General features: G+C 52.8%; 9 protein-coding genes across 9 annotated transcripts; 5 read left to right on the top strand and 4 right to left on the bottom strand.

Moving 5' to 3' along the window:
* Positions 1-446: 446 nt before the first annotated feature.
* Positions 447-1294, top strand: PHYSODRAFT_553479 (hypothetical protein; the record flags this gene model as incomplete). The annotated part of the gene is made up of 1 exon (XM_009519455.1): positions 447-1294. The coding sequence occupies exon 1, from the start codon at positions 503-505 to the stop codon at positions 1292-1294; it is 792 nt and encodes a 263-aa protein (XP_009517750.1). The 5' UTR covers positions 447-502.
* A 470-nt stretch (positions 1295-1764) lies between these two features.
* Positions 1765-2757, bottom strand: PHYSODRAFT_263935 (hypothetical protein; the record flags this gene model as incomplete). Its single annotated transcript, XM_009519456.1, has 2 exons — positions 1765-2631; positions 2701-2757. 2 exons carry the CDS (start codon positions 2755-2757, stop codon positions 1765-1767), a joined length of 924 nt encoding a protein of 307 aa, XP_009517751.1.
* A 1530-nt stretch (positions 2758-4287) lies between these two features.
* PHYSODRAFT_471073 (hypothetical protein) lies at positions 4288-5775 on the top strand (the record flags this gene model as incomplete). Its single annotated transcript, XM_009519457.1, has 1 exon — positions 4288-5775. The coding sequence occupies one exon, from the start codon at positions 4288-4290 to the stop codon at positions 5773-5775; it is 1488 nt and encodes a 495-aa protein (XP_009517752.1).
* A 420-nt stretch (positions 5776-6195) lies between these two features.
* PHYSODRAFT_436427 (hypothetical protein) lies at positions 6196-6348 on the bottom strand (the record flags this gene model as incomplete). Its single annotated transcript, XM_009519458.1, has 1 exon — positions 6196-6348. A coding segment is annotated over one exon (153 nt), but the record flags the coding sequence as incomplete, so codon positions are not given.
* A 1447-nt stretch (positions 6349-7795) lies between these two features.
* Positions 7796-8326, bottom strand: PHYSODRAFT_466996 (hypothetical protein; the record flags this gene model as incomplete). The annotated part of the gene is made up of 1 exon (XM_009519459.1): positions 7796-8326. The coding sequence occupies one exon, from the start codon at positions 8324-8326 to the stop codon at positions 7796-7798; it is 531 nt and encodes a 176-aa protein (XP_009517754.1).
* A 1057-nt stretch (positions 8327-9383) lies between these two features.
* On the top strand, positions 9384-11183 carry PHYSODRAFT_323848 (hypothetical protein; the record flags this gene model as incomplete). Its single annotated transcript, XM_009519460.1, has 2 exons — positions 9384-9594; positions 9670-11183. The coding sequence occupies 2 exons, from the start codon at positions 9384-9386 to the stop codon at positions 11181-11183; spliced, it is 1725 nt and encodes a 574-aa protein (XP_009517755.1).
* A 153-nt stretch (positions 11184-11336) lies between these two features.
* On the top strand, positions 11337-13073 carry PHYSODRAFT_475147 (hypothetical protein; the record flags this gene model as incomplete). Its single annotated transcript, XM_009519461.1, has 4 exons — positions 11337-11647; positions 11726-12226; positions 12301-12414; positions 12485-13073. 4 exons carry the CDS (start codon positions 11337-11339, stop codon positions 13071-13073), a joined length of 1515 nt encoding a protein of 504 aa, XP_009517756.1.
* Positions 13074-14362: 1289 nt separating this feature from the next.
* On the top strand, positions 14363-14710 carry PHYSODRAFT_373949 (hypothetical protein; the record flags this gene model as incomplete). Its single annotated transcript, XM_009519462.1, has 1 exon — positions 14363-14710. A coding segment is annotated over one exon (348 nt), but the record flags the coding sequence as incomplete, so codon positions are not given.
* A 753-nt stretch (positions 14711-15463) lies between these two features.
* PHYSODRAFT_344261 (hypothetical protein) lies at positions 15464-27660 on the bottom strand (the record flags this gene model as incomplete). Its single annotated transcript, XM_009519463.1, has 5 exons — positions 27578-27660; positions 27429-27536; positions 27065-27360; positions 17238-17748; positions 15464-17164 (listed from the first exon to the last, which is right to left on the bottom strand). Exons 1-5 carry the CDS (start codon positions 27638-27640, stop codon positions 15464-15466), a joined length of 2679 nt encoding a protein of 892 aa, XP_009517758.1. The 5' UTR covers positions 27641-27660.
* Between the last annotated feature and the right edge of the window lie 331 nt (positions 27661-27991).

Consider the following 27991-nt stretch of genomic DNA (forward strand, 5'->3'; position numbering starts at 1 on the left):
ATGCTGCTGGCCATCACACTAGTTAATTCAGCTGCATTCACTCTTCTGCCACGATACTGCTCTCAACGTTTTGTGCTATCTCTCAGCTGGCGCCGACCGAGGCATTTGTCTGCTTGAGCTCAATCCGTGACTAAGCGATGAGCGCATCGCCGTCGATCGATACCATCAGATGACAACCGTCCACGCCATTCACTCCTCCTCCACGCAGAAAACTGATGATGCAGCATTCGCGCAACGCCAGCTTCAACGCCGGCAGCGCGCGCTCCACTTCAACCAGGATGGTGCATCTATCAGAAGAGGTTCAACTCTAATACAATCATCTTATCATCGGCCAATCCTTACCATGCTAAATCACAGGTCTATTTCATACAGCAGCCCGTTCACGTCAACAGGAATCGCAGCAGCAAATTCGATCCCGACCAAAGCTCACTTCCCAATCGCGACTGTCGAGCTCAAGTCGAGTCGCTCGCTACCCCTTTCCACCTCCTCCACACTCACGACCATGGAGCTCAACCAGGCTGTTGCGATCGTGACCGGCGGCGGCCGCGGCTTCGGGCGCGCGTTCGCCGAGGAGATCCTGGCGAACGGGGGCAAGGCCATGATCACGGACGTGAACGTGCACGAGCTGCAGGCCGCGGGCAAGGAGCTGCAGCGCAAGTACGGCGAGCGTAACGTGTGCTGGGACCGCCAGAACGTCACGGAGAAGGACAGCTTCCCGCGCGCCTTCGCGTACGCCGCCAAGTACTTCAAGCAGCCCGTGAACGTGCTGGTCAACAACGCTGGCATCGCCGGCGACATGACCTTCTACGAGCCGGACAGCACCAACTGGGAGGCCGTCGTGGACATCGACCTGGTCGCGCTCATCCGCGGCACCAAGTTCGCCATCACCGAGTTCAAGCGCACGCTGAACGGCAAGGAGGGCGTGATCGTGAACCTCGGCAGCATGGCCGGACTCACCACCACGCCCTTCGGCCCCGAGTACGCTGCGGCCAAGGCCGGCGTCGTGGGCTTCACGCGCTCGCTGTACCAGCTCAAGAAGAAGGACAACATCCGCTGCTTCTGCATGTGCCCGGGCTTCGCCGAGACCAACATGGGCCGCCAGGCGGACGTCGAGATCCCCGAGTACACCAACATGATGGGCGGCCTCTTGCCCGTCAAGGTGGTCGTGGACGCCTTCGCCGCTGGCATGCGCGAGCCCGACAACGCCGGCCGCGTGCAGCGCATCATGAAGAAGAACACCACGTACTACCGCTTCCCGGGCGACAAGGCGCTCTTCCCCGACTCGAAGCTGTAAGAACCGAGAGAGAGCAGTGAAGTTGAGATGAGATGTTGGTTGAGCTTGAATGAAATGGCTGTGTTTGTGCTCCGATATGTGGTGCTGAGCTTTGGAGCGATGGAAGTATGCGATGCATATATTACTTAGCATGAAAGAAGCAGAAAGAGAAAGTGGACGGAGCCGACGATGAATCGAGCAGCCAGACCGAGCACCACAAACCAGTGCAAGCTGAATGTGTACTAAACTAAAGACGACGTGGAGGCGACACCATTCGCGCGTGACTCGATGTCGATGACCTTGACACGCGCGCACTACGAGCCTTGACCTCCATCGCCGCATCTTCGTGATAAATAGAAATGCATGACCTTGTTGGCCCGAATTTCTTGCTTATACTTCTCGTGTCGCTCTTTGCTGCCCGGCACCAACAGCACTCGAACCATGTTCCTCATCCACCGTCCTCCATTGAGTAGTGATGACGGCGGTATCGTCTAAAACTCGGCGAAGGGATCCTTGCCGTTGTAAACGGGGACGATAGCATCCTCCATCGAGTCAGGGTACGGGTCGAAATTGGACGTGTCGTTGGCCGTCCCGACACGTGGGATAATTGGTGCTGCACCCTTGCGCGCTAAGAGGTCCTCCCAGTTGACGCCGGCGAAGAACTTGTGCTTCTTGATATCCTCTACACCGTTCTTGAGGCAACCGTATCGCTTGGTAAGGTCGGCCGTAAGCATTCGCTTGATAAGTCCCTTGGCGTTGCGGTCGAAGAAACGCGGGAAGTTGAGCTTGCCTGAGAGAATCTGCTGGTAGATGCCCATGGGGTCGTCGTCGCAGAAGGGCGGCTGCCCTGCGAGCATTTCGTAGAGCAAGATGCCGAGCGTCCACCAGTCCACGCCCTTGCCGTGACCCTTGTTCAGTAAGACCTCCGGCGCGATGTATTCGGGCGTGCCACAGAGCGTGTACGTCTTGAACGCCACGCGCTTGGCGAAGCCGAAGTCCGTGATCTTGATGTAGCCCTCGTTATCCAGCAAGAGGTTCTCCGGCTTCAAGTCGCGGTAGATGAAGTCCTGACTGTGCATGTAGTCGAAGATGGACACGACCTGAGCTGCGTAGAATTTTGCCGTGTTGTTGTCAAAGCGCCCGGCCTTCCGCAGGTGCGTGAAGAACTCGCCTCCGATCACGTACTCGAGCACCATGTACAGGTACTTGGTGTCCTGGTACGTGCCTGCGAGGTTGACGATGAACGGGTGGTCCAAGCACAGCAGGATGGACTTTTCCGACAGCATGTGCTCGACCTGCTGCAGCCGGATGATCTCGGCCTTCTTGAGGATCTTGATGGCCCAGTACGAGTTGGTCGCCTGCCAAAGCGTCGAATAGTTAGCATCATGGTATGGCCATCAACTCTATCATTGCGACCGCCAACTTACTTTATGCGTGGCGAAGCGCACGCGGCCGAAGGAGCCGGTGCCGAGCGTGACCCCCATCTCGAATTGCGAGCCATCGAGCGGCCCTGCGAACTTGTGCGAGTTCTTGACGGCCGGCGCCGCCGTCGCGTCCGGGGTGGCCATGGGTGCGCGCGGAGTCTGCGGTGCTGCTGTCGTCTACTGCTGCCGTGGCCAGCGGTGGTCGAATGCGTCAATCCCGCGAGCGAGTGGGGGCGTGCTGCCGTGCGAAACCCCAGCGACCTTGTCACTCGTGGCTTTTTTGGGCTATGCGCCCGTGCGCGCGGGTGGGTATTGAAGCCGAGGGTGGCGCCTGGCGGATCAGATCGGAGCTTGAGCACTGCAGGCGGTGGTTATATGCTGCCACCACCAGGTATTTTTGTCCCGCACCTCGCTCGCTGGCTCGCTTTCTCCAGCACTCGCTGCGACTGGAATAGCAATGGCACAAATAGACGGCGCCGCGGACCTCGAGCCTACTGGGCGGACCTGGATATAACCAACATGCGCCCGCCAAGCGCCGCCGCGCCTTAATTATAGAAGAAAGCAAGATAAGGCCGGGAGGCCTATTTGTGTGTGTGACTTGTGGGCGGATCGCCGAGGCGTCGTGCTGGGGCTCGCTCGGCGAGCGGAGCTCATTGCTGCGCCGCTGGAGCGCCTAATGCCTGTGTCTCAAAGCTCGCTTTGATGTGGCGCCTCGAGCTGTGCCCGAACGCGCCCAGAAGGCGACGGGAAAGGCCGTGAAGACCGCGTCGTGTTCGGTGTTAGCGCCTGTAGTAGTCAAACCGTCGTGAACGCGACTCGCCACCGAAGTGGCCGACCGATACATGATCCTAGTCCCAATACGGCGGCAGCTTCAGAATGATGCGCCTCCCCTCAAACTGCTTGCTCCGGAGGAATAGCCCAGACACAAAGAGGACTGTGCGTTTGTATCTGGTTTGACGACAGTGAGAATGCCAACTTGGGAGAGTTTGTTTGATGTGTGCAGCAGCACGAAACGCTGAAGCGAAGACTGTGCCTCGTCGCGCGGATAGGCCTGCTCGAGTATATTTTGTTCAGTGCTCTTGACACCCTGTAATTGATCACTCACCGACCATCAGTGCCCCTCGTCGTGCTCCGAGCGGCGCGGCTGTCGTCAAAATCCTCGCGCTGATCGACCATCAGTGATCGTGCGTCGTTGGCCTGTCGGGCGAGCTTCCTGCAACACAGTAGTTGAAGTCGCTCGAGCAACATCAAGTTGAAGTTGGCATGTTGCGCCAAGGTCGTCTGTCATGTGGCCCACTCCACCCAATCGAGCTCCTTGCTGGGCGATCAGCCATTTTCTCCAGGATGGGGATCAGACCGTCGCGCGCACATGGCCGCCCGCGGAGGCCTCGCGCGCTCGCTACGCTGCTCTTGGCCTCGACGTTGATGCTCTGCTGCTGCTCCGCGCAGACCTCCACCAAGGCGAAGACGCGCGCGCCCGCGACGGTGGCGCCCGAGAGCGTCGTAGAAGGGAACGAGGGCGCGTTCGCCACCATCATGTACGACTTCGGCGAGGACAGCGAGGCGCTGCTGCTGGCCACGCGCGTGCTCATGCGCAGCATCAAGGACTCCAACACCAAGTACCGCCGCATGGTGATCGTGCCGCAGGACGGACTGCAGGAGAGCAGCGAGCGCGCGCTCAAGGGGGACGACCCCGAGCTCGAGATCGTGCGCACCAACACCCCCAACGTGTTCGCGCACATGCCGCTCACCGACTACCGCACGCAGCTGCTGCACATGCGCAACAAGCTGGTCATCTGGGACGATCCGCAGATCTCGTCGCTCAAGCGCGTGGTCTACCTGGACCCGGAGAACCTGGTGCTGCGCAATCTGGACGAGATCTTCGCGTGCCACCAGTTCTGCGCCGTGGACAACGGCCAGTCGGTGGTCTACTCCAACGGTCTGCTGGTCATCTCGCCCGAGAGCATTGCCGCGCGGAACTTGTACTCGGATGCCATTGACGGCTTCATGATCACTGGTCGCGAGTACAACTACATTGGCATCATCCAGGGCTTCATGCCGGGACTCTTTGAGGCGTTTGAGGAGAGCCCGCTGTTCTTCCTTGGCTGGGATGGAGACGACAATGGAGAGGAGAGCGAGGGAGCGGACGATGGGGACGATGCGGTGGAACCGGTGGACAATTCCGTCGTCCACCGCCTGCCGTTCTACTACAGCATCAATCACATGGTCTTCTACGAGCGCATGAACTGGGACTTGTACAAGTGCAAGGACAAGAATTTGGCCAGGGGGGAGATCCCCGGTCCATTGCTGAGCTACAAGTACAGTGGCGCTACAGTGAAGCCGTGGTTCTGGCTGCCGTACGCGTATTTCCAGGTGTTCTGGTACTGGCAGGATGTGCGTAGCCGTCTGGGAGAAGACCACTTCGGCTACTTCCTCGGCAAGGTAGTGTCGTTCTTCGTCATTTTCGCCTTCATTTGGTTCACCTACGTCTCGCTCTGCTTGAAGCTGTTCACGGAGCCCAATGGACGCCCGCGGCGTCTATCGAGCTGGGGATTGCCCACTCCTGGAAACGCGCAGCCACTGTCTATCGACGTGTTCAACTCGCGTGTGGTGCGCAGGGCCTGCCAGTTCTCGTGCAGTGCGCTGTATGCCATTGCGTCCATGCCGCTGCTTTCGAGCGTCTCCATCGTCGTTATGCTCACGTGGTGCAGCATCCAGGTGATCCCGATCACGATGCAACCCAGCTACGCCGGCAAGCTCTGGATCGTCGTGCACGATCTGATGCTGACAACACTGCTACTGGTTTTTGCTGTCGCGCATACGCTGCGTACAGCACAGTGGAAGAAGGACGAGGTGCCTGCAACTTCCGACTTGCTGTTGGGCGGGGTCTGGTGGTGTTTCAAGAAGCTACCGCTGCTGGTGCTGGCGCAGCTTCAGTTCCTCTACATGATCGGCCGCACAGATTGGTTCCAGAACCCCGTGCTGCGTCCAGTTATGACCTGCGTCATCTTCTTTATTGCCGCCATCGTCGAAGGCCGCATTCTCGTTGTGGAGATGCACCGTATCACACGAAGTTAACGCAGGACGACGGGCTTGAGCGAAGAAAACTCGCCGAATATACATAGGGCCACAGCCAGGCAAGACGGACGGAACCACCTGCCGATTATCAGCTAGTAGCAGCTAGACGAGCAGAGACGAGAGAGAGCAGTTCGGTACGACGCTCAATAGCGACAAATACCAATAGAAAAGGGAACTTTTAACCGCGAATACTACTAGTCCGAGCGGCGCTTCTTCTGAGAGGCAGACACACAAGCGGCATATATACAGGCACATACACACAGCAGAGCTGGTTGTCAGTCCAGCGAGCCAAACGAATGATGAAGAGACGGGAGCTCGGCGTTTCTGCTTCGTTCGACACACCTGACTGACCTGGAGTTCCTGGGTCGACAGGGGCTGCTTGCCGCCGGTGAATGTCCGCTCACGAGGAGCTTCCGTCTGCTGCTGCTCTGCTGCGTCCTTCCTAAGGTCCTTCACCACTGCAGCCAGCGCCTCCGGGTTCACGCCCTTCTGGATGAGCGCCATGAGGATGGCCAGGGTGTCGCGGTCCAGACCAGTGTTCAGGAGCCGAGACAGCTCGTACACGGCTGCAAATTGGATGGGTAGAAAGATAAAATGTTAGAGTATGCGGTGGCGTGTTGTACGCGAGAGCTAGGGTGGCGTACTCTCCATGACCTCCGCGCGAGACGCGGTGATGCCGTCGCTCATCTTGGTGGAGGAATTGCGATAACTGGGACCCGACAAAGTGCGAATTATGGATAAAACCTGGATAATCTGCGGATAGATTTTGGATAAATGTCGGATAAAAGCCACTTCAACTTGGAAAACAACAAGCAACTACATCACTGAAAACTTAGTTCCAAAGCGCTCGTGTATCGCTTACGATTCCACCGTTCTTGACGAACCTCCCTGCAACAGTGCCAAGCGCCTCCGTGCAGCTCACCCACGAGCTGTGGAGGTGCGATGGTCAACAACACGCCAACGACTGGCACAATGGAAGGGGTCCGTTTCGTACAGGTTTACTCCGTCGTTGCCTGTCTTCGGCTGCCACTGCCCACGCAGGTAGTCTTGGGCCCAACTGCCGAAAATCCCCGCTTTCTCCGCATCTCGGATCTCTATGGCATAGTAGTCCGAAGCGTCGTAGCGGCATTTAATCGCCCCCCACAGCACATTGCTCGTCACCGTCTTGCCTTGAGCCGTCGTTCCAATCAAGAACGTGTCTCCACTCCATCGACAAGCTTCGTGGTACCGCTGTTCAGATCACAGGCAAGAAACATCGTCATTGCGTTCAACTCAAATGCCCTGGCCGACCAGGAAAAAAAGTGTTCCGGCATACAAGGAACGTGCGGGGCGAACAAGTTCTGGCGAGGGTTGAGAAAGAGTGAGGCGCTGGTGAACCCCATGACACTTGTCAGGAACGGCATATCTGTGAGATCCTTCATTTCATACTTATCAGGATAACCGAGTCGCTTTCGGATATAGCTCTTGGCGTCCTCAAGCGAAGCGAATACGTGATTCACCATGTCGTTGGTAAGCCCACGACCTTGGCCGCTCTTGATCTCCACAACGACGGTCGTGTTGTTCGACGTGGCACTCACCACGGTGCACCGCCCAGTGCTGGCGCTGATGGTCCCGCGAGCAGTAGCGCACTTCCTTGCAGGACCCGCAGCGTTTTAAAGCTTTGGAGTCGACGGGGCGGTGCGGCCAACTGTAGAACCGTTAAGTGGTCACTCGCACATTGCAGTCAGTAGATCAATTTTTTTGCAGCACGTGGAGCTTGCGAAACAAGCTTTCGACGAAACTATTGCGTTGAAAACTTGCCTTCCACCCTACGAGACTATGGTGGATTAAATGAGTGCCCCGTGACCAGTTCATGCCTTGCCTAATACCGGCTTTGTTTAGGCAACTCCTGTGTCGGTTGAACATTTAAGTTTACAAGCAAGCAGCGAAAACAAAATAGCACTGCCATTACGAGTAAAGTAAGATAGTAAATCATACGATCACAGCCTCTTCAGTTTCCATGCTCATTTCCATCGACGGTCTACGGCGTGCGTTGATCCACAGTCGGCCAAAGACGCGCACAACGGAACGGATCCGTCTGGTACAAGTCAAAGCCCCCGTTACCTGCCATCGGCTGCCACTTGCCGCTTGCATACTTGCGACTCCACTTGCGGAATATCTCCTCCCTCTCCTTCTTCATGTAGTCATCCTCAGGGTAGTAGTCCATGCCTTCGTACACGAAATTCACAGCTCCCCAGAGCACGTTGCTGGTAACAGGCTCGCCCTTGCCTGTCGTTTCAATAAAGAACGCGTCACCGCTCGCGTTCACCGACATCGACAGTCCCGTATCGAGCTTGCTGCCAATGTAGATCGCCATGGCGTTCAGCTCTCCAGCGACTCCTCTGCAGTTGAGCATGTCGTCCAATTCGTCCAGCCCGAAGCCAAAGCCGAATTGTTGAATGAAATTCTCGTCGAAAGGAGGGAAGGCATTCTGCCGAGGGTCCACGTAGAGCACCCCACTGGAGAAGCCCATCAACTCCTTCAAGAAGGGCATCTCCGTCAGCTCCTTCATCTCCTCCGTCTGGCCGTAGCCCAACCGCTGTCGAGTGTACCTCGTAGCTTGAACGCGGGAGCTGAATACGTGGTTCACCATTTTGTTGGTCAGGCCGCTGCCCTCTCCGCTCTTGATCTCCACCACGACCACCATGTCGCTGGCACTAGGAGACGATTGCTCGGGCTGCGCTTGCTTGGATTGGTACGTGCACTCGGCGCGGTGCACCTTCCAGTGCTGTCGTTGGTGGTCGCGAGAGCAGTAGCCCACGCGCTTGCAGGAACCGCAGCGTCTCAACGACTCGGACTTGCCGCATATCGGACAGGAGGGAGGAGCGGTCGACTCGAGGAAGCTTTGCTTGCTGGGTCCATGGTACGTGCGTACGGGGGTCGGCTTGTGCACTTGAAGGGATTTCCAGAAATGAATGACCCAACTGTCCTACAGCGTTTCCGCCAATAAAAATCGTAAAAACGGTCAATCACAATCACATGTCAGAGGATGGTAGGATTCGGAACAATATGATCATCGCATTCATCTCGCTAGCTCCATTGGGCCCAAAGCAAGAGTATTTGCCGCTTTCCACCTCGAATCCCAAAGGTAGGAGTTGGAGGCGTGGGAACTCCTGGCGCAAGCTTTGGCGGATGAGTTCATCACGAAACACGTTGCAGCGCGGGTCCACATACAACGAAGCACTGGAGAACTTCATCAACTCAGTCAGGACGGGCATCACAGTACAATTCCTCCATCTCCTCTAATTGAGAATACCCCAACGTTTCTGGATGTAGGATTTGGCTTCCACGAGCGACTCAAACAAGTGCTCCACCATCGGGTTGGCAATTCCATCTCCTGCGCCGCTTTTGATCTCCACCACGACCACCGTGTTGCTGGAGCTTGTAGGGGATTGAGGCTTGCCACAAATGGGGCATGCAGTCGGCTTTTCTCAAACTGAAAACCTCCAACCTACGAATCTCTGTCAACAAGTTGAAGTTATTCCCTATCATAGTTCAATCCTACGCAACGTCACACTCGCTCCACGTGGTCTCTATCTAATTTGGATTATCCATCCTCGGCTATCGCCATGGCGCGCAAGACCAAGACGTCGGCGTCCGCGTCCGCGACCAAGCGCGCCACGCGCATCGACAAGGATGTCAAGACCACGCTCATGCACAGCCGCGTGCTGTCCTTCCTGTACGACCTCATGTGGAGCTACCGCTACTTCCCGCAGCTCGCCTGCTGCCTGCTGCTCGCGGAGGCGGCCATCGGCTACCTCATCATCCAGCGAGTGCCCTGTACGTTGCCTTGCCTCGCCTTGCCTGCAGCCCCATACCAAAGTGTTGCAACTAACGCCTGACCACTGTACGCAGACACGGAGATCGACTGGTCCACTTACATGCAGCAGGTGGAGCTCTTCAAGGGCGGAGAGCGCGACTACATGAACATCCGCGGCGACACGGGCCCGCTCGTGTACCCGGCGGGCTTCCTCTACGTCTTCTCCTTCCTGCACTCAGTGACCGACGAGGGGCAGAACATCCGACGCGCGCAGTACATCTTCCTGGGCATCTACCTCGTCATGATCGCCACGGTGCTCGCCATCTACTACCGCGCGCGGGTGCTGCCTCCGTGGGCCACCGTGTTCCTGTGCGCGTCCAAGCGCCTGCACTCGATCTTCATGCTGCGTATGTTCAACGACGGCATTGCCATGACGCTGCTCTTCATTGCCGTGTACCTGTTCGCGCGCCAGCGGTGGCGCTGGGGCTGCGTGTTCTTCAGTCTCGCCGTGTCCATCAAGATGAACGTGCTGCTGTTCGCGCCCGCGCTCTTCTTCCTGCTGCTGCAGTCCTGCGGCATTCTCCGCACGGCGTGGTATCTGTTCATCTGCGCTGCGATCCAGATCGCATTGGGCTACCCGTTCCTCAAGCACAACTGGTGGAGCTACATGAACAAGGCGTTCGAGCTCAGCCGCGTGTTCACGTACAAGTGGACGGTCAACTGGAGGTTCATTGACGAAGAGACGTTCGTGTCGGGCGGGTTCGCCATCTTGCTGCTACTGAGCCACCTGTTCTTTATGGTGCTTCTACTGGACAAGCACTTCAACATCATCGGCACGATCCGCGCCGTGATGATGAAGCCGTTTGCCATCTACGAACCGTTCCCGATCCAGAGCGAGATCGTCGTGACGTCGCTGTTCGTCATGAACTTCGCGGGCATTGTGTTCTCCCGCACGCTGCACTACCAGTTCTACTCGTGGTACTACCCGACGCTGCCGTACTTGCTGTGGTGCTCGGACCTGCCTCTGCTGCTCAAGATGGCGGCGCTGCTGAACAACGAGTACGCCTTCAACACGTTCCCGTCGACCACCATGAGCTCGCTCATGCTGCAGCTCACCAACGTCTTCCTGCTCATCACGCTGTACCTGAACCAGAAGTCGAACTCGTTCGTGCCGTACCTGGACGCCGAGGCGCGCACCAACCTCATCGCCTTTGTGAACGAGGAGTGCTTCGACGGCGCGCGCCAGCTCGCGCTGTACTACGGAAGCGTCACGGAGGAGCTGGCGGAGGGCTCCACGGTGTCGTCCATCGACGAGCACGAGGTGGTCTTGTCGCTGCCCAAGCTGAAGCTGACGCTCGCCGTGGGCTTCGGCAGCAGCGGCCCTGTGACGGGCGAGGGCTACGGCCGCCAGGTGCTCAAGGACATGCTTAGGGAGGCTGGCGAGGGCATCAAGGCCGGCGACACCATGGGCAAGATCATCAACCGCGAGTACATGAAGGACAAGGAGCTCAAGAAGCTCGTGGACTCGATGGACGACGTCAGCAGCAGCTCCACGACCACCTCGCTACGTCAGCGTACGACCACCAAGACGGTGACGTCGAGCGTGTAGGAACTAGTACCCCTGTGAATTCACTCTCGTGTGGCCACACCAGATCTTGTGAAAATTGATGAAACATCTGACCAGCCATTCTGCTGGTGAGACCAATTGCTCATGACGGTGACGCTGGCGTTCGAGAGCGACGATGGCTCGCGCGCCATCGAGATGCAGGTGCAGGTGCAGGAGAGCGACGGCGTGCGCGCGCCCGACTGCGACCTGCGCGTGTACTACGACATTGCGCGCACCGTGGCGCAGATCCGCCGCGGCGGCTACAAGAAAATCGCGCTGCAGTTCCCAGACTCGCTGCTGCCCGACGCGTCACAGGTGCAGCAGGAGCTCAAGGACGAACTGGTGGGCCAATGGGAGCGCGTGTTCGTGCTCGGCGACACGTCGTACGGCAGCTGCTGCGTGGACGAGGTGGCGGCGCAGCACCTCGTGGCCGACTGCATCGTGCACTACGGACGCACGTGTCTGAGGTAGGCGGATGGATATGGTAGATAGACATGCAATGCAATGCAATGGTGCAGTGCAGCTAATGGCGGTGTTTATTGCAGTGCGACGACCAAGATCCCGGTGATTTACGCGTTCGGCAACGCGCCGACTGAAGTGGACGACTGTGTGCAGCAGCTGAGTGAGCGGATCGCCGCGGTGGACCCGATTAAGTCGGTGGTTTTGCTGTATGAGCCGCGCTACCACCACGCTAGCAGTGCCGTGTTTGAAGCGCTGAAGGAGAAGTTTGGAGAGAGGAAGTTGGTACTGGGAACGATGAAGACGTTCTTCGATCCGACGGAGCCGGTGCAGGAGGTGGAGGCGTCTACTGGTGATGAAAAGCCTTCCACGTCGGTGCTGCGTATTGGTGGTCAGGAGATCTGGGTGGATTCGGACAATGCTGAGGTCACCCCGGAGACGTTTGCGCTGCTGTACATTGGCGCAGAGTCGGCGCACCTTACCAGCATCCTGATGCGATACAGCGCTGTGGATTGCTTCTCGTACAACCCCGAGATGATGTCCACCCGCAAGGAAGGCGCGACGGTCAATCGTTCTTTGATGAGACGGTATGCTGAGTATCGTTATCACTTTGGTGGTGAAGATTCTGGATCTAACACCCATTCCCGGTATTTTAATGCAGCTTCTTCCTCGTCCAGCAAGCCAAGGAGGCACAGATCTACGGCATCCTGATGGGCACGCTGGGTGTCAATAAGTACCTCGATGTTGTGCATGGACTCCAGAAGCTGATCAAGAAGTAAGTCAAATATTCACTTTCCTTCGTAGGAGTATATATATTGGAGCTAACATTACCGTGTGCTTTGCAGGAGTGGACGCAAGTCGTACCTCTTTGTGGTGGGCAAGGTCAACGTGCCTAAACTCGCCAACTACGCTGAGATCGACGCCTTTGTGCTTGTGGCGTGTCAGCAAAACACTCTCATGGACAGCAAGGAATACTACAAGCCTATCGTAACTCCGTACGAGCTCCAGCTTGCGCTCTCGCCCGACGAGGAATGGGACGGTCAGTACAAGACGGACTTCGGCGAGGTGATCCCGGCACTCGAAAAGACCGCGCAAAGCGTGGAGCAAGCAGCTGGTGACAGCGAAGGTGATGATGCGGACAAACCCTTCTTCTCCTTGGTGTCTGGAACATACAAGACCTCGTCTCGAACAACGGCCGTTGACCGTGAGGCGACGACTTACGCACTCACGGCATCGGGAGAGGCCGCCGCATCTACTGCGTTACAGGTCAAAAATGAGCGCACGGAGCTCACGACATACCACAGTGAAGCTGCCGATTACCTGGCAACGAGAGAGTACCAGGGACTGGATCCGCGAATTGGCAAGACGCCTGCACACGCCGCAGTCGAGGGTAGCACTGGCATCGCGCGAGGTTACACGCATGAGACTGAATAGAGGTTATTGCTGGGATTAATGACAACATCTCCTATCACGTGAGGTTTCTTCGATCTAGTTGTTTTGTTCCATTTGCTGCTGTAGTGCATACATGTACATGTCACGAGAAACTGTGCTTGTTGGTGGAAATATTTACCATTAATCATTACTAAGGTTTCTGTAGCTTCGGTGATCTACAGTACAAGCTCAAAAACTTTCTACGGCGAGCATTACGTACACATCACCAATATTTTTAAGCATAGGAAGGACACCTTTCAGTAATGTTTGATTCATGGACTCGGTCCACTTTTCTGCATTTCGCAGATTGTCGATACCCGTCCTGGTTTGTGGCTAGCAGCGATCAACTAACTCCAGCTTCCTCGACCACTGTACTGCAGTCCACCACGGGCAGGGCAAGTTTCATCAGAAAAGGACAACCCAGCCGGCCCATGCAATCCTGGGCTCACTTCACATTTTCCCATCTACAGCTCACGACCCAACACGGACTCTACACAATGTCGACCTGTCAGCAGCTCCAATTCGACCCCTGCACGATAGCGATCGACGTGGACAGCGACCCTGTCCTGAGCAACAGCGAATTTTCCTCCCTACTGGATCTGGTGATACCCGGCGACGACTTACCGCTGACCCCAACCTCGAAGGAGCAGACCACTGCCCCGAGCAGCAGCGAACAATTTTCCACGTTGCTGGATCTGGTGATACCTGGTAACGACGTTCCCGTGACTCCAATCCAGAAGAAGCGCCCGATCAATTCCCCAAGCAACAGCGAACAATTCTCGGCTTTGCTGGATCTGGTGATACCCGGTGAAGACGCACCCGTGACTCCAGTTCAGAAGAAGCGCCGGACTAATGTCCCGAGCAGCAACGAGTTTCTCGCATTGCTGGATTTGGTGATCCCGAACAATGACGCACCCCCGGCTTCACTAGAGATGGAGATGGAACAGATCTCGAGTTATGAAGACCCGTTGCTCTGCTTCACGTGCCGCATCTCGGTTCCACCGAGACTGCCACCGCAGCAACTGGTTGGCGGATTCGATTTCGGAGATTTTCCTGCGCAGACACTCGCAAGTCCCTGTTGGGGTTCCAGTCCAAGCTTGACATCGTTTCGCAGCCCTGAACCAGCATTCGATGTCCCCAATTCACCAACGAAGCCGGCGTTTGGTAGACCCTGCGCACTAGTGACACCCCTGGAGCTTTTTCAAGTCCTACTCAAGCCGGTGACTGAAGACGTGAAGTGGTCCCCGAAGCCGCTGCTCGAAGACGTGAAGCGGTCCCCGAAAGCTAGCGACAAGTGCACTGTCCCCGGATGCAACACGAAAAAGCAAAGCCGCGGCAGGTGCATGCGGCACGGCGGTGGCAGGCGCTGCATCGCCTTCGGCTGCACCAACGGAGCGCAGACGAAAGGCTTGTGCAAGCGTCACGGCGGCGGAGCGCGCTGCAGAGTGCCCAACTGCAGCAAAAGCAGTCAAAGTGGAGGCTTGTGCCGAACCCACGGAGGTGGCAAGCTTTGCATCGCCCCTGGCTGCAAGAAGGGCGCCCAACGCCATGGAAAGTGTGCCATGCATTCCTCTCGCAAGTGTTCCATCGACGGATGCTCCAGCGTCGAGCGTTGTGGGGGCTTCTGCGGCCGCCACAAACATCTCAAGCGAGAACTTGAACCATTGCAACCATCACAGAGTCTGGAGATCTGTGTGTATTAGCAGTAGCGACGCCTTGACCACGTCGCAATCGTACTGTAAGAAAAAATACTTCTATGCATGCATGCAAAAAATAACGAGACAATATCAACCGCAAACAGTAATAAATGACCCGTGGAATAATTCCCACGTTGCATCCAAGACTTTCTCTTTGTAGTAAGAACTCTGGTCCGCGGGATGACTGAGTACACCGAAATCGAGCGGTGGAAGACAGCTCAGATTTTGCTCGTGTACAAAAGAAGTAGTCCAGATTCCCCGATGTGATGTGTCGTGAAAATTGGCTTTTACCGGGTGCTCGGCACCCAAGGCCTGTGCGGTCTTTGCAGTTCATACCATGCACGGCGATCATGTGCTTCAAGCTCCCGGAAAACCACCGGAGCATGTGTGTTCATGATGTCCACAAGCATTGGAAACCCGCAACAGTGTGCAAAAATGTTCTTGAGCTTTAATCGACGAACAAAGGGCATAACTTACCACGAAAAATGCCCATTTCCTAGTGAAGTACAAACAGAGAAATCTGACTCATGAGCACTCGAATGGTGGTTGGTCTATGTAGATACTGCATGACTGGCAGCACTCTGCGTGATATTAAAGCGAACTTACCCAGGGCTAGCACCAGCTTTCCTAACACGTCCACAGCAAGATCAGGAAGAACGCGCTGCAATTACCGAGGTAAGCTGCGTACCGTGCTCTTTAAGGTTGTAGCAGCCGGCGTTCCTCCTCTTCCTTCGCGAGTTTCTCCTCCTCGAGTGTCTGCTTTGCCAACTGATACCGCGGATCCAGTTTGGTCTTGCCGTAAGCAGCTCCGAGGAACTGCGGGTCCGTTTCAGCCTTCTTGGCGTACTTCAGAATGGCCTCTCGCGGATCTTCCTCTCGGAAAGAGGACTTAATGTGGCTGCTCATGAAGTATTGCGTGAAAGTCGTGCTGCCGCTGATCTTACCACCCATGCCTGGGCCCGTAATGGGTTTCTCGGGCGCGTGAGACTTCTTGGGGTCAGCGCGCACCTTCTCGTACTTGCGCTTGCGCGAGCCCGATGTATCATCACGATACATGGGCAGAGCGTGGGGGTTGTAGACCTTGCCGGCGCCGTCAATGCGCACTCCTGAATCATTGCTCTGCACCTTTAGCTTTTTCGTAGCGCTCAAGAGAACGCCCTTTGTGCTCAGTCTGGGGTCGTAGAAAACGCGACAAGCTCCAGTCGAGCTTCCCACGAACACCTGGTTGATACCATAGTGCCATTCCACGCATACAGCACTCTCGTCTTCCTTCATGTCGATGCTAGCCACTGGATCCACAAGTCCGGGCGTGTGAACATCCAGGAAGAGAACCTTGCCCTTAAGGCCCTTGCCCTTCCGGACGCAAGTTCCAGCGGCGAGCGCCGTGCCGTTGTGGTTGAAAGCGATGTTACACGTTCCAAAGACGCCCTCGATGCCGCGGAACTTTTTCAGACTCTGCTTCGGCTTGCGCACATCCCAGATCTTCACAGTATCGTCGGCACAGGAGCGTGACGCCATGTACTTGCCATCGGTAGAAAATCTAATCGATGAAACGCCCACATCACCTCCGCCGTCAGCATGCGCGTCACGAATGGTCAGCGCAGCACCAGCGTACGCCTTGCGTGGGTCAATGCACTGGATCTGGCCGTCCATAGTTGCCCCCGCCACCAACGAGCCGTCTGGATTGAAACGACAAGTCGTCACTCCACAGCGCCGACCGCGGCGATCCTTGAACTTAAACACCGACGTATTGATGAGCTTGTCGAACGCCTTCTTGCCTCCAAGGCTCCACAGACGCACCGTACCGTCCAGCGAACTTGTAATCATTTGGTCGCGTACTGTCGGATGCCATTGTCCGCTGGTTGTCGCGTGCGTATGCCCGTTCGTGTTGGCCATATCGACAACGTACATATCTCCCTTAGCAAACTGCAGCTCCTCCACGCCCTCACGTGTCAGTACCTTCGGCTGGCAGGAGCCAGAGACAGCAAGCAAGCGGTCACCTGACGGGCTGTAGCTTACTGCCACAAGTGGATGGCCCTCGTCGACTTCGATATCACGGAACGGACGCACATGGCGCGCCATACCAGCAAAGTCCCACAACTTGACGTGATAGTCCATCGATCCAGTGGCCACTCGCGCACCAGGCGTATCCACTGCGATGCATGCAAGAGCTTTGTTGTGGCCCTCGAGAACAACCTCATTAGACTTCGGCAAGCGATACCTGAGTGAAGCATCGTCCTCCTCGTCGTCGTCATCATTGTCGCTCTCAGATTCCGCCTCTGGGGCCGATTCCTCCTTATCCGCACTGCTCTGACCCGCAGTCTCCTCCGTAGAAGAGACCTGCACTACAGGCGCCTGCATCATCTGAGCAGTCATTGCAGCGATCTCCGCTTGACGCTGAACAAACACACAGATAACTAGAAGTTAGCATGTACACAGCAATAACAGCGGCTACATCAGATCACCGCACCTTTTTCCTCTCTTCAACCTTTGCATCTTCATCCAACTGCTTCTTCTCGTCCCTCTTGTGGTGCTGTTTGTCCCCGAAGCTCTGCATCTCGCGCATCATACGCTGGAGCTCCGGATCGGCGCTGGCTGCTGCTGTGCGTTTTGCCGGCTCCTGCCCCTTTGTCTCATTCTCCACCGTGTTCTGGAACACGTACGTTCTCGTGCTGGCGCCGAACTTAATGCGGTCTCCATCCCGCAGCTCGCGCGGCTCGTTGGGCTCGATCTCGCGGCCGTTCACGAACGTTCCCTGGGCCGAGCCCAGGTCCATGAGGCAGACCTGCTCGTGCTTGTCGTGCACGATGGCCGCGTGCTGCCTGGAGATGGACGGGTGCTGCAGCCACACGTCGGTAAGGTCCTCGCTGCGGCCCAAGACGTAGCAGGAGCTCGGGCCCAGTGAGATCTGCTCGACGCATTCGCCTCCCTTCTCGACGCGCAGCTGTGCATGGCGGTTGCGACGCGCCGGAGGAGCAGCCCTGGAGATGGCAAATGGCAAAGAAGTGAGAGTTAGACAGCTCGGGGGGGCTACAGGAGCTGCAAGCAGGACGCACCACTTGGGCGCTTGGAACGGCATTTTATAAATTTTGATCGGAAAAGTGTCCGATTTGGGACTCGAAAGTTATTATAATAGAATATGAACAGTTCTAAATATAAAAAGTTAAATACTCCAGATTGTTAGGTAGCACTAAAATTCGTTCTTTTTAACCAAGCCTGCCGTTACCAATGTACCTAAATGTCGCTGTGCACGAGCAATTGAGTCATGAGAGAAGCGCGTAGTAGCGCCCAATACCCTAGTATCTGACGAATGTGCTGACAGCTTCCACTACACAATTGACGCAGTAGTTGCCAAATTATGACCTTGCAAACATGGGCGTTTATTGGTGTCTGACGGTAATATAGTATATTGGGGACCCGGGTGGTGGACCCGGGGGGTTTCGCAGCTCGAAGCTAGCTTGCACGGATACTTGTAGAGGGAAACGATGAATTCGGGCATCTCCTGCGCCTGCTTCGCAGCCGCAGCATCTGCCTAATCTACCACTGTACAACCAAGTGTACCAAGTTTGATCGCTTCTTTTCAAAAGGCATTGCCAGTCTACAGTATATATCGTCACTCCGATGGATTGAACAACGCAGAGTATAGTTGAGTTGGTACTTCAACGCTTCAGGCTCCTCCTGCTCGTCGGATCAAGATTTCACGGATTTAGTTTTAATTTTAGTTCTTTTGTACTTAGCAAAACGATCATCGGCAACTAGCTAATCAACGTACGTTCCTTCCTTCCTTCCTGCCACTGAAATGTGTGCTGATGCCTAGGCAGAGCCTTTTTCCGTGTTTTGCTCGGAAACTTACCGGAGGAGACAAAAGAAGAAAAATCCGTGTATTTGAAGATTTAGCGCTACCAGGCTAACTGCTCAACTGAACCTGCTGGGAAAACGGATGAAGCCAGCAATTTGTTTCAAGTTTGATGAGTCAAAACTGAGGTCTAGCAAATCTCGATCGCGTGTAGGAGCAGGATACACCGGGTATTTGCCCTTCGCTTTGATACTGTCCGCTCGGGTTTCCTCTCGCGCAGGAATCCGGGGCGTACAGGGACGACGTAACTTAGAAGCATTCAAACGCTGTTTGATACAACATGGCGCAGCCACACACATATTTCGTCCGGGTCGCCTGAATATCTAACAACAAAACCCGTGTCTGCTTCAATTCGTCCAAGTATGCCATTGCCATTTATCAAATATTAAGCTGGCCGTACCGTATTCATGTAGCATTAGGATGTTCTAAACTAACATCGGTAACGATGTACTTCGAAGTTGTTTTACAAGAACAGGATCAAGTAGTGCATAATTGTATTAATACACCACCAGTAGTAAATGAGCTCGGGGAATCCCTGCTGGTCGCAATGTAGTCTCACACAGAGCAAGAATAATACCAACCTAAGTCTTTGTAGATGAAATGCCTGAGCGACAGCAGCTAGGTTTTTAATGGACCCACATGAGCCATTCCTAGCTCGATTAATTTGAACTAGGTTCCTTCCAGTTTCATACACGGTCGTCATTCTTTTTGCGCTAGCTTCTAGCCTTTTCTCCGGAGAAGACATACCATCAGGTGTAGCTCTTTGGCTCTCTGCTAGATAGAGTTTGCGTTGGATACAAAATCGTTGAACGGAAAACTCAAGATATACCTCCCATTTTGGATCACATATCGTTAAAAATAATTGAAGTAGTTTTTGGCGAAGTCTCAGTGGAATGTTCAATCTAATACACCTAAACGCATTTCAATACGTGTGGGGATTCACACAATACCAGCCTGTCAACAATGTATGCCACGAAAATTGCACAAGATTTTCAGTTATTCTCTCTGATTAACTATCCATACAGAAGAAAATCGATCGCAAGGCGAAGTCATCTCTCGTGTGCTGCACTATCATCACACCGCGGCCATGATGCTTTCCTATGAAGACGAAGTCGATTAACTATTTTTGACAAGCCGTGTCGCTAGCTATGGTAAACTGTAGTAATATCTACTTGGGCAACTAGGATTTTGATGTTTTTTTTTTTGGCTGCAAGGAGAGACGTATTCATTTAGCTTTTACAAAAACTAACGGATTCTATAACACTTTGATCGTCCTACGCTCGTTTACATCGTCGGCCGGCCTCGAAACCCGACGCTCCTCCAGCGTCATCGTCCCCTGGCATCCACTGATGCCTCTGCTGTGTTGTGCGGTACTCTGGTAGCGAGCCCTACGAGCTAGCATCTGCGTGGCAGAGGCTACTGTCTGGTTCACACGCGGCACAGGCCGCGCTGACTGCATTACTTGATCCGCGGGTGTCGAACCGCAAGTAGAGTGGTTGGCTTCACATGGAGGCATCACTTCCCCACACCATTGACTTGTTGCTTGATCCGTGGTCGTCTTCTCTCCACGAGCTTCGTTGAGGGCGTCGCGCGAGGGGTATCAAGTCCTCGCACCCGAGGTGCGCCACGAGGACGCGTGCCCGTAGGCACCGACTTCTTGCTTGATCTGCGGCCGTCGTCGCTCCGCAAGCTCCGTTAAGGCATACGTCGTGGATGTCAGGCCCACTTGCCAGTGACTTCGACATGATGCGCGGCGGGTGTCACGTCGCCTGTCGAGTTGACGGGGTCGGCCGGTCGAGGGCTCCATGCGCAGGCATCGCTCCACGCGCCCAGCTCGCCTGCTGAGCACCACCAACAGCTCCAAGGCCCTTCCTCGCGGCATGGGATTCCCCTCCTTCTCTGGCGATGTGTTCAGCAGGCGGCCAATTCGGGAATCTAGGATTTTGATGTTGAACCCAAATTCGACTACTTTTCTTTAGGCAAACTCACTGGTTTGGGTCGAAGCCCAGTCGTTGTAAAACAGGAATCATTGCATTCTTGTCGAGCTTCAGTGCTCGGAATCTCACAACTTAGAAATAGCTATAATATACACAATTGCACCTTTATTATTTGTTCTAGTCGGCTTCAATATCTTTTATCTATGATGTGCCGATGGTCCCGTGTAGCATGAATGTCGTTCGATGTCATCCGCCGGCAGGGGAAGCTACGAATGTAGCGCGAATGTCGTTCGATGTCATCCAAAAACCTTCCCCAATCGACAGTTCTTCGAACTGCGAATATATTTCCTCTTTAATGCAAGTTATTTATATCATACAAATTACAAGAAAAACGATCGAAAGGTCGTCGTAAGTTATATATATTGGGAAGCGACGATTCTCGGCTTGGCTGGCCTCAAGTATGGCGCGACATTGAGACGCTCACTATGCATGCATGCCGAGTTGTTGTGACTAATTACCTTGTCTAAATTCAGTTAAGCGTGCTTGCAAAGTGCTAGGCCACGCGGTGCTGCGTAGCACAACCGAACTTACGCGCTGCCCGGAAACGGCGTAGGGGCAGATTCAGTTAATGAAGGGAGTTAGCGTTTTTGTGTGCTCCACCGGTTTGAGTAAATTACGCGAGATATGCTCCAATTTTCGTTAATTCTTTTGAGCAAATTTGCTCACGGAGAGCACTTTGCGGAAATCCGTGAACTGTGGAAGATACAATTGTGGACGTACAATTGTTTTTCGCGACAGCAAGGGTGTAACGTTTAGACATCAAGCTGTGTGGGCTATTTTGCGCAATTCGCTGAAATAGATTGAGTCTCTTGCCGCCATGAAATAAGGTCGAAAGTGCCGAGGCTGTAGCAGCGAGAACTCGGAAGTTGACGTTAATGAGGGAAGTAGTGGAAACGCAGGGGTTTCCCGCCCCATTGGAAGGAAAAACAGCCAAGACAACGCTCAACGCAGAGTGTAGCCTTGTTGCATTGGAGGTCAAGCTAACCAAAGAGACGGAGACGAAGAACAGCTTGCTTAAAGAGCCAATGAGCAAGTTATGGCTCGTAACTTGGAGGGCATGACACCAACCCAACCACGTATCTGTTTGCTGACAGGCAGTTTCTGACGTCGACGCTGTAAAACGTATATACCTGTAGCAAGAGAAGAGAAGGAGAAGACATGCCATCATTTCTGGCACGATGAATAAAACAGCGGGAATCACATTCCGTTGCACCTACAAGAAACCTAGACGCTGCGCTGCGCTAACCAAGGCAAGTGAGGGCTCGATACCGAACGCTGGTCCTGATAATGAAGAAGAGGGAATAGCGGATGATGAGGGCGTAGGCTAGGCCTTCGTTTCAGCGCAGGAAGTAATTAATTGAAACTGCATTTTGCTTGTTTTCATTGGATGTTGCATTTTATTCATGATACTGATCATGGGTAACGTTTTAAAATCGGGCAAGCCGATAAAACGAATGGATATTATGTATTCTTTATTATCATTCGTGGCGTTTAGGCTAAAAGGCAGTCTACATAAAAGTTAATTATGTTGGATCTCCCAAATCTCTGCCCGTCACGGAACCTGTACTATCCCGGTCATATCGCTGTAACAACAGTGCACCCCATCCAAATTCGTCTGTAATTGTTTATGCAGCAGGAAAAATATAAACTTCTTCAATAGTCCGGAAACTAAGGGTTACGTGTCCTGATTTCGCTTAAGACTGGAAACCTAATCTATGCTCTACGGTGACGACCACCACGGGCAGCACACAACAATCTCATAGAGAACGAATTCCGATTTATAGTGACGAATACCGATGCTACAAATTTGTTGCTGACATGGTAGTTATAGCGCAGAGAACCAAACCGGCAAAATATGCGCAAGAACAACTTAAACTCATTTAAGAAAGGAATGTTTTTAGGCCAATTTAATAAAAAAATGACAGTGTAAATTCATAACTAGTAGCAGCTTGTATTGTTTGACCTGTTTGTTGCACGCGTTGGACGTCGGTTGCTTCAACAACTAACTATAGGTTATGTGGTCGGAGTGTTTACCCGTCTTGGCTCTTTTACTTGGCCCATACACAGGGCCAGAGCCGGATAGCCCCCTACCCGCACTTTCCACTTGGCACCACGCTTTGGCTATACGAAGCGCTTGACAGCAGCTTTCACTGCATTTCTCAAGAATGTAAGAGTAATCGGTAATGACGGAGATGTAAAACAGGCAGCCGTCAGCCAAGTCAACACCGTTGCACTGTAGCTACTTCGCCATGCGGTCGATCTTCTGGTGCTGTAGCAGCTCCAGTAGATTGGGGTGTGCGACGCTTTCGTCAGTATCATCTCTACCACCGCGTCCACAGCCTTGATCAGAGGAAAAAAACGCGTTCGTAGCGCTGAAGCATCTCAAATTTGGAACTATATCTTATACCAGTTGAGCATCTGTGTTGCAGCTGCTAAAAGGGCGACGCGCCACAGTGGTTAGATAAACCACTACGGTACGACGTCCCCACGATACTGACGTGAATATCGTAATAAAAATTGTAGATTGGTGTCCGGAAAAACCAATTTCTTGATAGAGGCACTACTGTCTATGCATTCTTTGCGCAAATGTAGCTGTGTGCCTTGTCATTCCAATGCCTTGCTGTCCACACCGTACCTGTATCGCCGTATCCTAGTCTTTGCTCTGCCGACACACCGTTGTGCTTGTTCTTGTGGCCTCCCAGCTGCTCGCCTTTGCCGGCCCCGTTCACATATATATTGCTTTAGGTCAAACTAAAGTTAGTTTACCTAAAGAAAGAACATGTATATGCGTGCATGTAACTTAATCGTGAGGATCTACGGAAGTATTAAGCTGTGAGGTAACTTGCTTCATTTTTCTTACAATCGCTTTGGCGTGGGCGTCTGTCAATTTAACGACTTCTCGAACACGCTCTCCTTCATGCTCAAATACTTTCTGGCGATGTCTTCAGATTATGAAGAGATAATGACGAGGTTAATATGATATCTTCCCCACATTTTACTCGTGAAAGTGCAACATATGCAAACGCACAGGACGGAACTGACTCCCTATGAAACACAATCTTCTCACAAGTTAAGATTTAAATTTTGTGTACTGTCATGTCATAAGCTAGTTCGAATTGACAACCCCCTGCGAACCACTCTTACATCGCTAGACGGTTTACTCCATGACACGTCTTTTGGTCAAACAGGGATAATGTTGAGAATATTACTCAGAAACGACGACTCTAAGTTCTTGTCCGAAATCTGAATTAAGCAGATAGGAAGCTCACTTCCTCCAGTGAAAATAAAATCGTAAAGGATCCCATTGGTGCCATTGCATATTCCAGCTGGCTGGGACATAATAAATGTTAAAGCAACTGGTGCGGCAATAGCTACTTTAGCATAGGGACGTATACTCTATCGCGAGTAGGATCGGGTCGCTCAGCATCAGAAAGCAGGCTCTTTATTATAGATTCTGTAATATCTCGCTGGGCTGCAAGTCGCTTTTCCTGAACAAAGTGTTGTGCGAAAACGTGAACAATCTTTTCTTTTTGAAAGTCAGCGCGCTCATCATTAGCATCATTCACATCGGCATTAAGGTAAGCGATGTGCCGAGCAATCGGGATATTCTTTTCGCTTCTTGTACCTAGTATTGAATAGCTCAATATCATCTTCAGTGGGCGTTTTTCTGCGTAGCCTACTGAGAGCATCATACCACTGTGAGTTTTGCTTACCACGATTTTGACTAGTTACGTTGCAAACTAAAGGTATATTTTCCCATAGCACCCTTCCGTGCTTTTCGATATCGTTTGCGATTTTGTCCAGTGGCGTAGCAAGTGAGTGTGGAATAACTGGGTCTAATTTCCCCGAATCACCAGTAAAATTAATATCACGTCCACCAAAGGGTAGTTCAGGCAGCTTGGCCATATCAAACCATAACAACATTCCACAGCTGATAACGCTAAATTCATCAATAACTACAAGTTGAGCTTTTTGGTAGCGTTTTTGCATCGCCTTCGACTTTGCTGGACCTCCTTTCTGAATAATTAATGACACGTACGGCACTGAAAATGCCCTTTTCGAAAAGGTTGAAAAGCTAAAGGCGGATATATCGTTTGGCCTTTGATATTAAAAGCTACCGTTTCTGGTGTTCTAAAAGCAAAACACGGTTTGATGTGCGTCGGGTAGCGTAATGCTCTCCAAAACCTGTATGGATGTATTTCACAATATGCTTTATTAACCAACTCTTACCGGAACCCCCTTCGCCATTTGTGATTAGCTGTAGAGAATCGCAACGAGTATTTTCGATCACAGATTTAAACCTCTTTCTTGATTGACTCATGCATATTGCGAATGTAATCCATTGAGATTTCGCCATCTCTATCTCATCAGTTTCTCTATTTGCTGTCGCTGAAATTGGGTAGCGGTAAGGATTTGCCGGATTGTTGGCAGCTCTAAACATGTCATTATAGTTGTACTTGTCATGTTTTGCATGTAGCCATGGCTGGACTAGGCTTATTATGAACGCACGCGCCTTTGCGATGTCATCAATAGAATATGGCTGCCTGGAGTGTCATTGCTTAGCAAATGACTCTCTGTCTGCATCATCATCTCGTAGAACTTCAAGCTGGAGCTGGCTGAAATTAGGTTTGGCATCCTCTACGAAAGCGTATTCTGGTGGGGGCAAACGAGAAAATAGCGTATTACCTGTGGTTTCGTTGAGTTTTTCCAATCTTAGCTGCCTCATTATTCTTGAATTAGCTTCCACTATAAACTCTGACTGAGTTTGATTGTCAACTTCAATTGAAAAAGCACGGATGCAGTCGTCATCACTTTTCGGTAAGGTATCCAGTGATCGCCATGGAACATGAAAGTGTGATCAAGCGAGGAAGTAATATGCTGTAGTACACTTGAATCGAATCTTTTGGCGCGTTTGGTTTTTCGTCATCCGGTTGCAACTCTTAGGCTTCTTCGTCTGTTAATCCGATAGTTGGAATACCTACTGACATAGCTGCGTCATTCAATGCTTGAAGATTTTCTTCGGAAATTGTTACCTCCCAATAGAGTGGATTGTGACCAATAAGCCACTCAAGCGCACGTCTTACTTAACTTGGTCGAACCCTAAAATATGTGTCACGAGCATCTGAATGCACTCGTAAATACACAATTCCACTTTCTGTAAGCGGCCTAGAAGTTCGCAAGCAAATTTAGCTGAGTTGTTTCAGTAATTCACGACGTTGCCCCTAGTAAATTATTGACCGTATCTGTGAAACGAAATACAATTAGTAAAGCAAACTCCAAGACCGATCAAACGTACCTCAGTGCGATTGAGTACAGATAATTCATTCGGCACGGCACGCAAGCGAAATTCGGAAACACGACTAAACACTGGCACAATGCGCTTAGTTAAAGAGAGATTACACCGCGAGCATAACCAAATATGCGATAACCCATCTGCATTGTCTACTGTACCTTCCGGAATGACCTCGTACACACCGGCGGAGCTACAAAGAAGTTGATAAAACGCATCTGCAACGCTGAATAGTCTTGACCACATTAGCTTCGAGTTAGCTAGTTCCCCACAGCTCCCGCAAACTCGGAGAAAGGGTTCAGCTAAAGTAGCAAAGAACGCTGCCATAACATACCCGTAAATGTTAGAATTCTTGATGCATTTCTGAGCAAGGAAATTTGTTACCCACCTTTAATGTCAGTATCAATTTGGAAGGCCATCTCACCAGGTGTAGCTCTGGTTTTCTGTCGTTTGCGGGCTGGGCATGAACATCGCTGCCGGAGGTTAGTGTAGCGCTTTGTTTCAGCAATACGGCGCTCACGGTTCTCGCCTTCCCTTCCTTCTGCTACTTCAGGGCAAACCAGACCGTCTTGAGGTCCTCCACCGTGGGTCGGGGCACCTGCGCGGGCTTTCTCCAAGCGGGAAATTCGCCGGTTAATCACACTAAGTGTGTGCGTAGCCTGTTGCGAGTCTTGACGTTCGGCTTACGAGCCATTGTAGCGTGTAGCGGTCGAAACGCAAATCGAGAACTGTGTAGGAGAGGGGAGGTTCTGACGGTAAGCGGTATTTAGATGTCGCACTGCTACCTAGTCGCGAGTTTGACGGCGCGTTTTGAGCTGAGTTGCATATCTCAGGGGCATACCATGTATACCTGTGCTACTGCTGGGCCAACACCAGCAATTCATAACGCTATATCGCTGTGTCGCTATGCGTTAAAGGCCTCTAAACACCGGATTAAAGACCCAACTTGGATATTGGTAGTCGAGCGCCTTAAGAAAGCTATATGAAAAAAATGTGCAAGGCAATGACAGGATGTCACTGCTACATCGAACATCTAAGTCATCCCGACCTACATAAGTGTATCTGGTGTTCCTGACTACAAAATCAGTAAAATACCAGAGACCATTTGAGGTGATGTGCTCGCGTCCTCTAAATTAGCCACTGTAGGATCTTACCTGGTAGGACTCCATGTCATCTCAACCCCTTCGTCCTTCTGCTCTTCATCGGCTTCGGTCGTGTCGATAGCGCTGCTCTCATCGCGGCTCAGCTTCCTAGGTGAAAATGGTGGCGTTTCTTGAACATCACTCGCGTCGCTGACTTGCATGCTGCCTTGGGCCGTCCCCTTGAACATCACCACGTGGTGAATCTTCTTGAACTTGTAGTTGGCGCCGACACGAAACCGTCCGAGGCCCGTTGTCCTTCTAGCAGAGTCCCACACGGTCAGACGAAATATGAAGCGTTTCTTGCGAGGCTCATCCAGCTGAAGTAGACGCTTCTCTATAGCTTAAAGTGGTCCCGAGCGTAGGCGATGAGGCCCACGAGACAGGTCCCCTTGTTGTTCGCCAGACGCTCAATGCGAAGTACGCAGAGCTCAACCAAGACACCGACGCTTGGTTCTGGGGCGGAGTCGTCGATGAAGTTGCGAAGCTCTCCGACGTCGTAAAAAAAAAGTTTTCTTCTTCCTCAACCCGTTGAGCGTTCAGCTCGGCTTCCATCTCCGCCATGAGCTCTTCAGCTGTCAGCCTGGACATAGTGAGGAAGTATTTAGTAGTTAAAGTAATAGAGCGAGTAGAGCGGAAAATGAATTGTGAGCTCCAAATGTAATTTTGCAGCAGCCAACGTGCGCTGCAGGGCGGGTCATATTATTGTATGTCTATAGTAGCAATGCTTTTCATGGAGCTGATAATGTGACGTGGCGGTCAATCCAGTGTTCCGACCATCTGTAATTATTTTGTATTTTCCTTTCTATGCTGAATACACCTTATATTTGTATCGATCGTTGAGACAGGGCCAATCGCCGCATAGTAAAGTGCGTCGATCTGTAGGTGCGACTATCACACCTCCAGCTTGGAGCCTCCAAGTTTGTTTGGCCCTGACGGCTT

Source organism: Phytophthora sojae, assembly GCF_000149755.1.
Source record: "Phytophthora sojae unplaced genomic scaffold PHYSOscaffold_1, whole genome shotgun sequence".
Classification (NCBI taxonomy): Eukaryota; Oomycota; class Peronosporomycetes; order Peronosporales; family Peronosporaceae; genus Phytophthora; species Phytophthora sojae.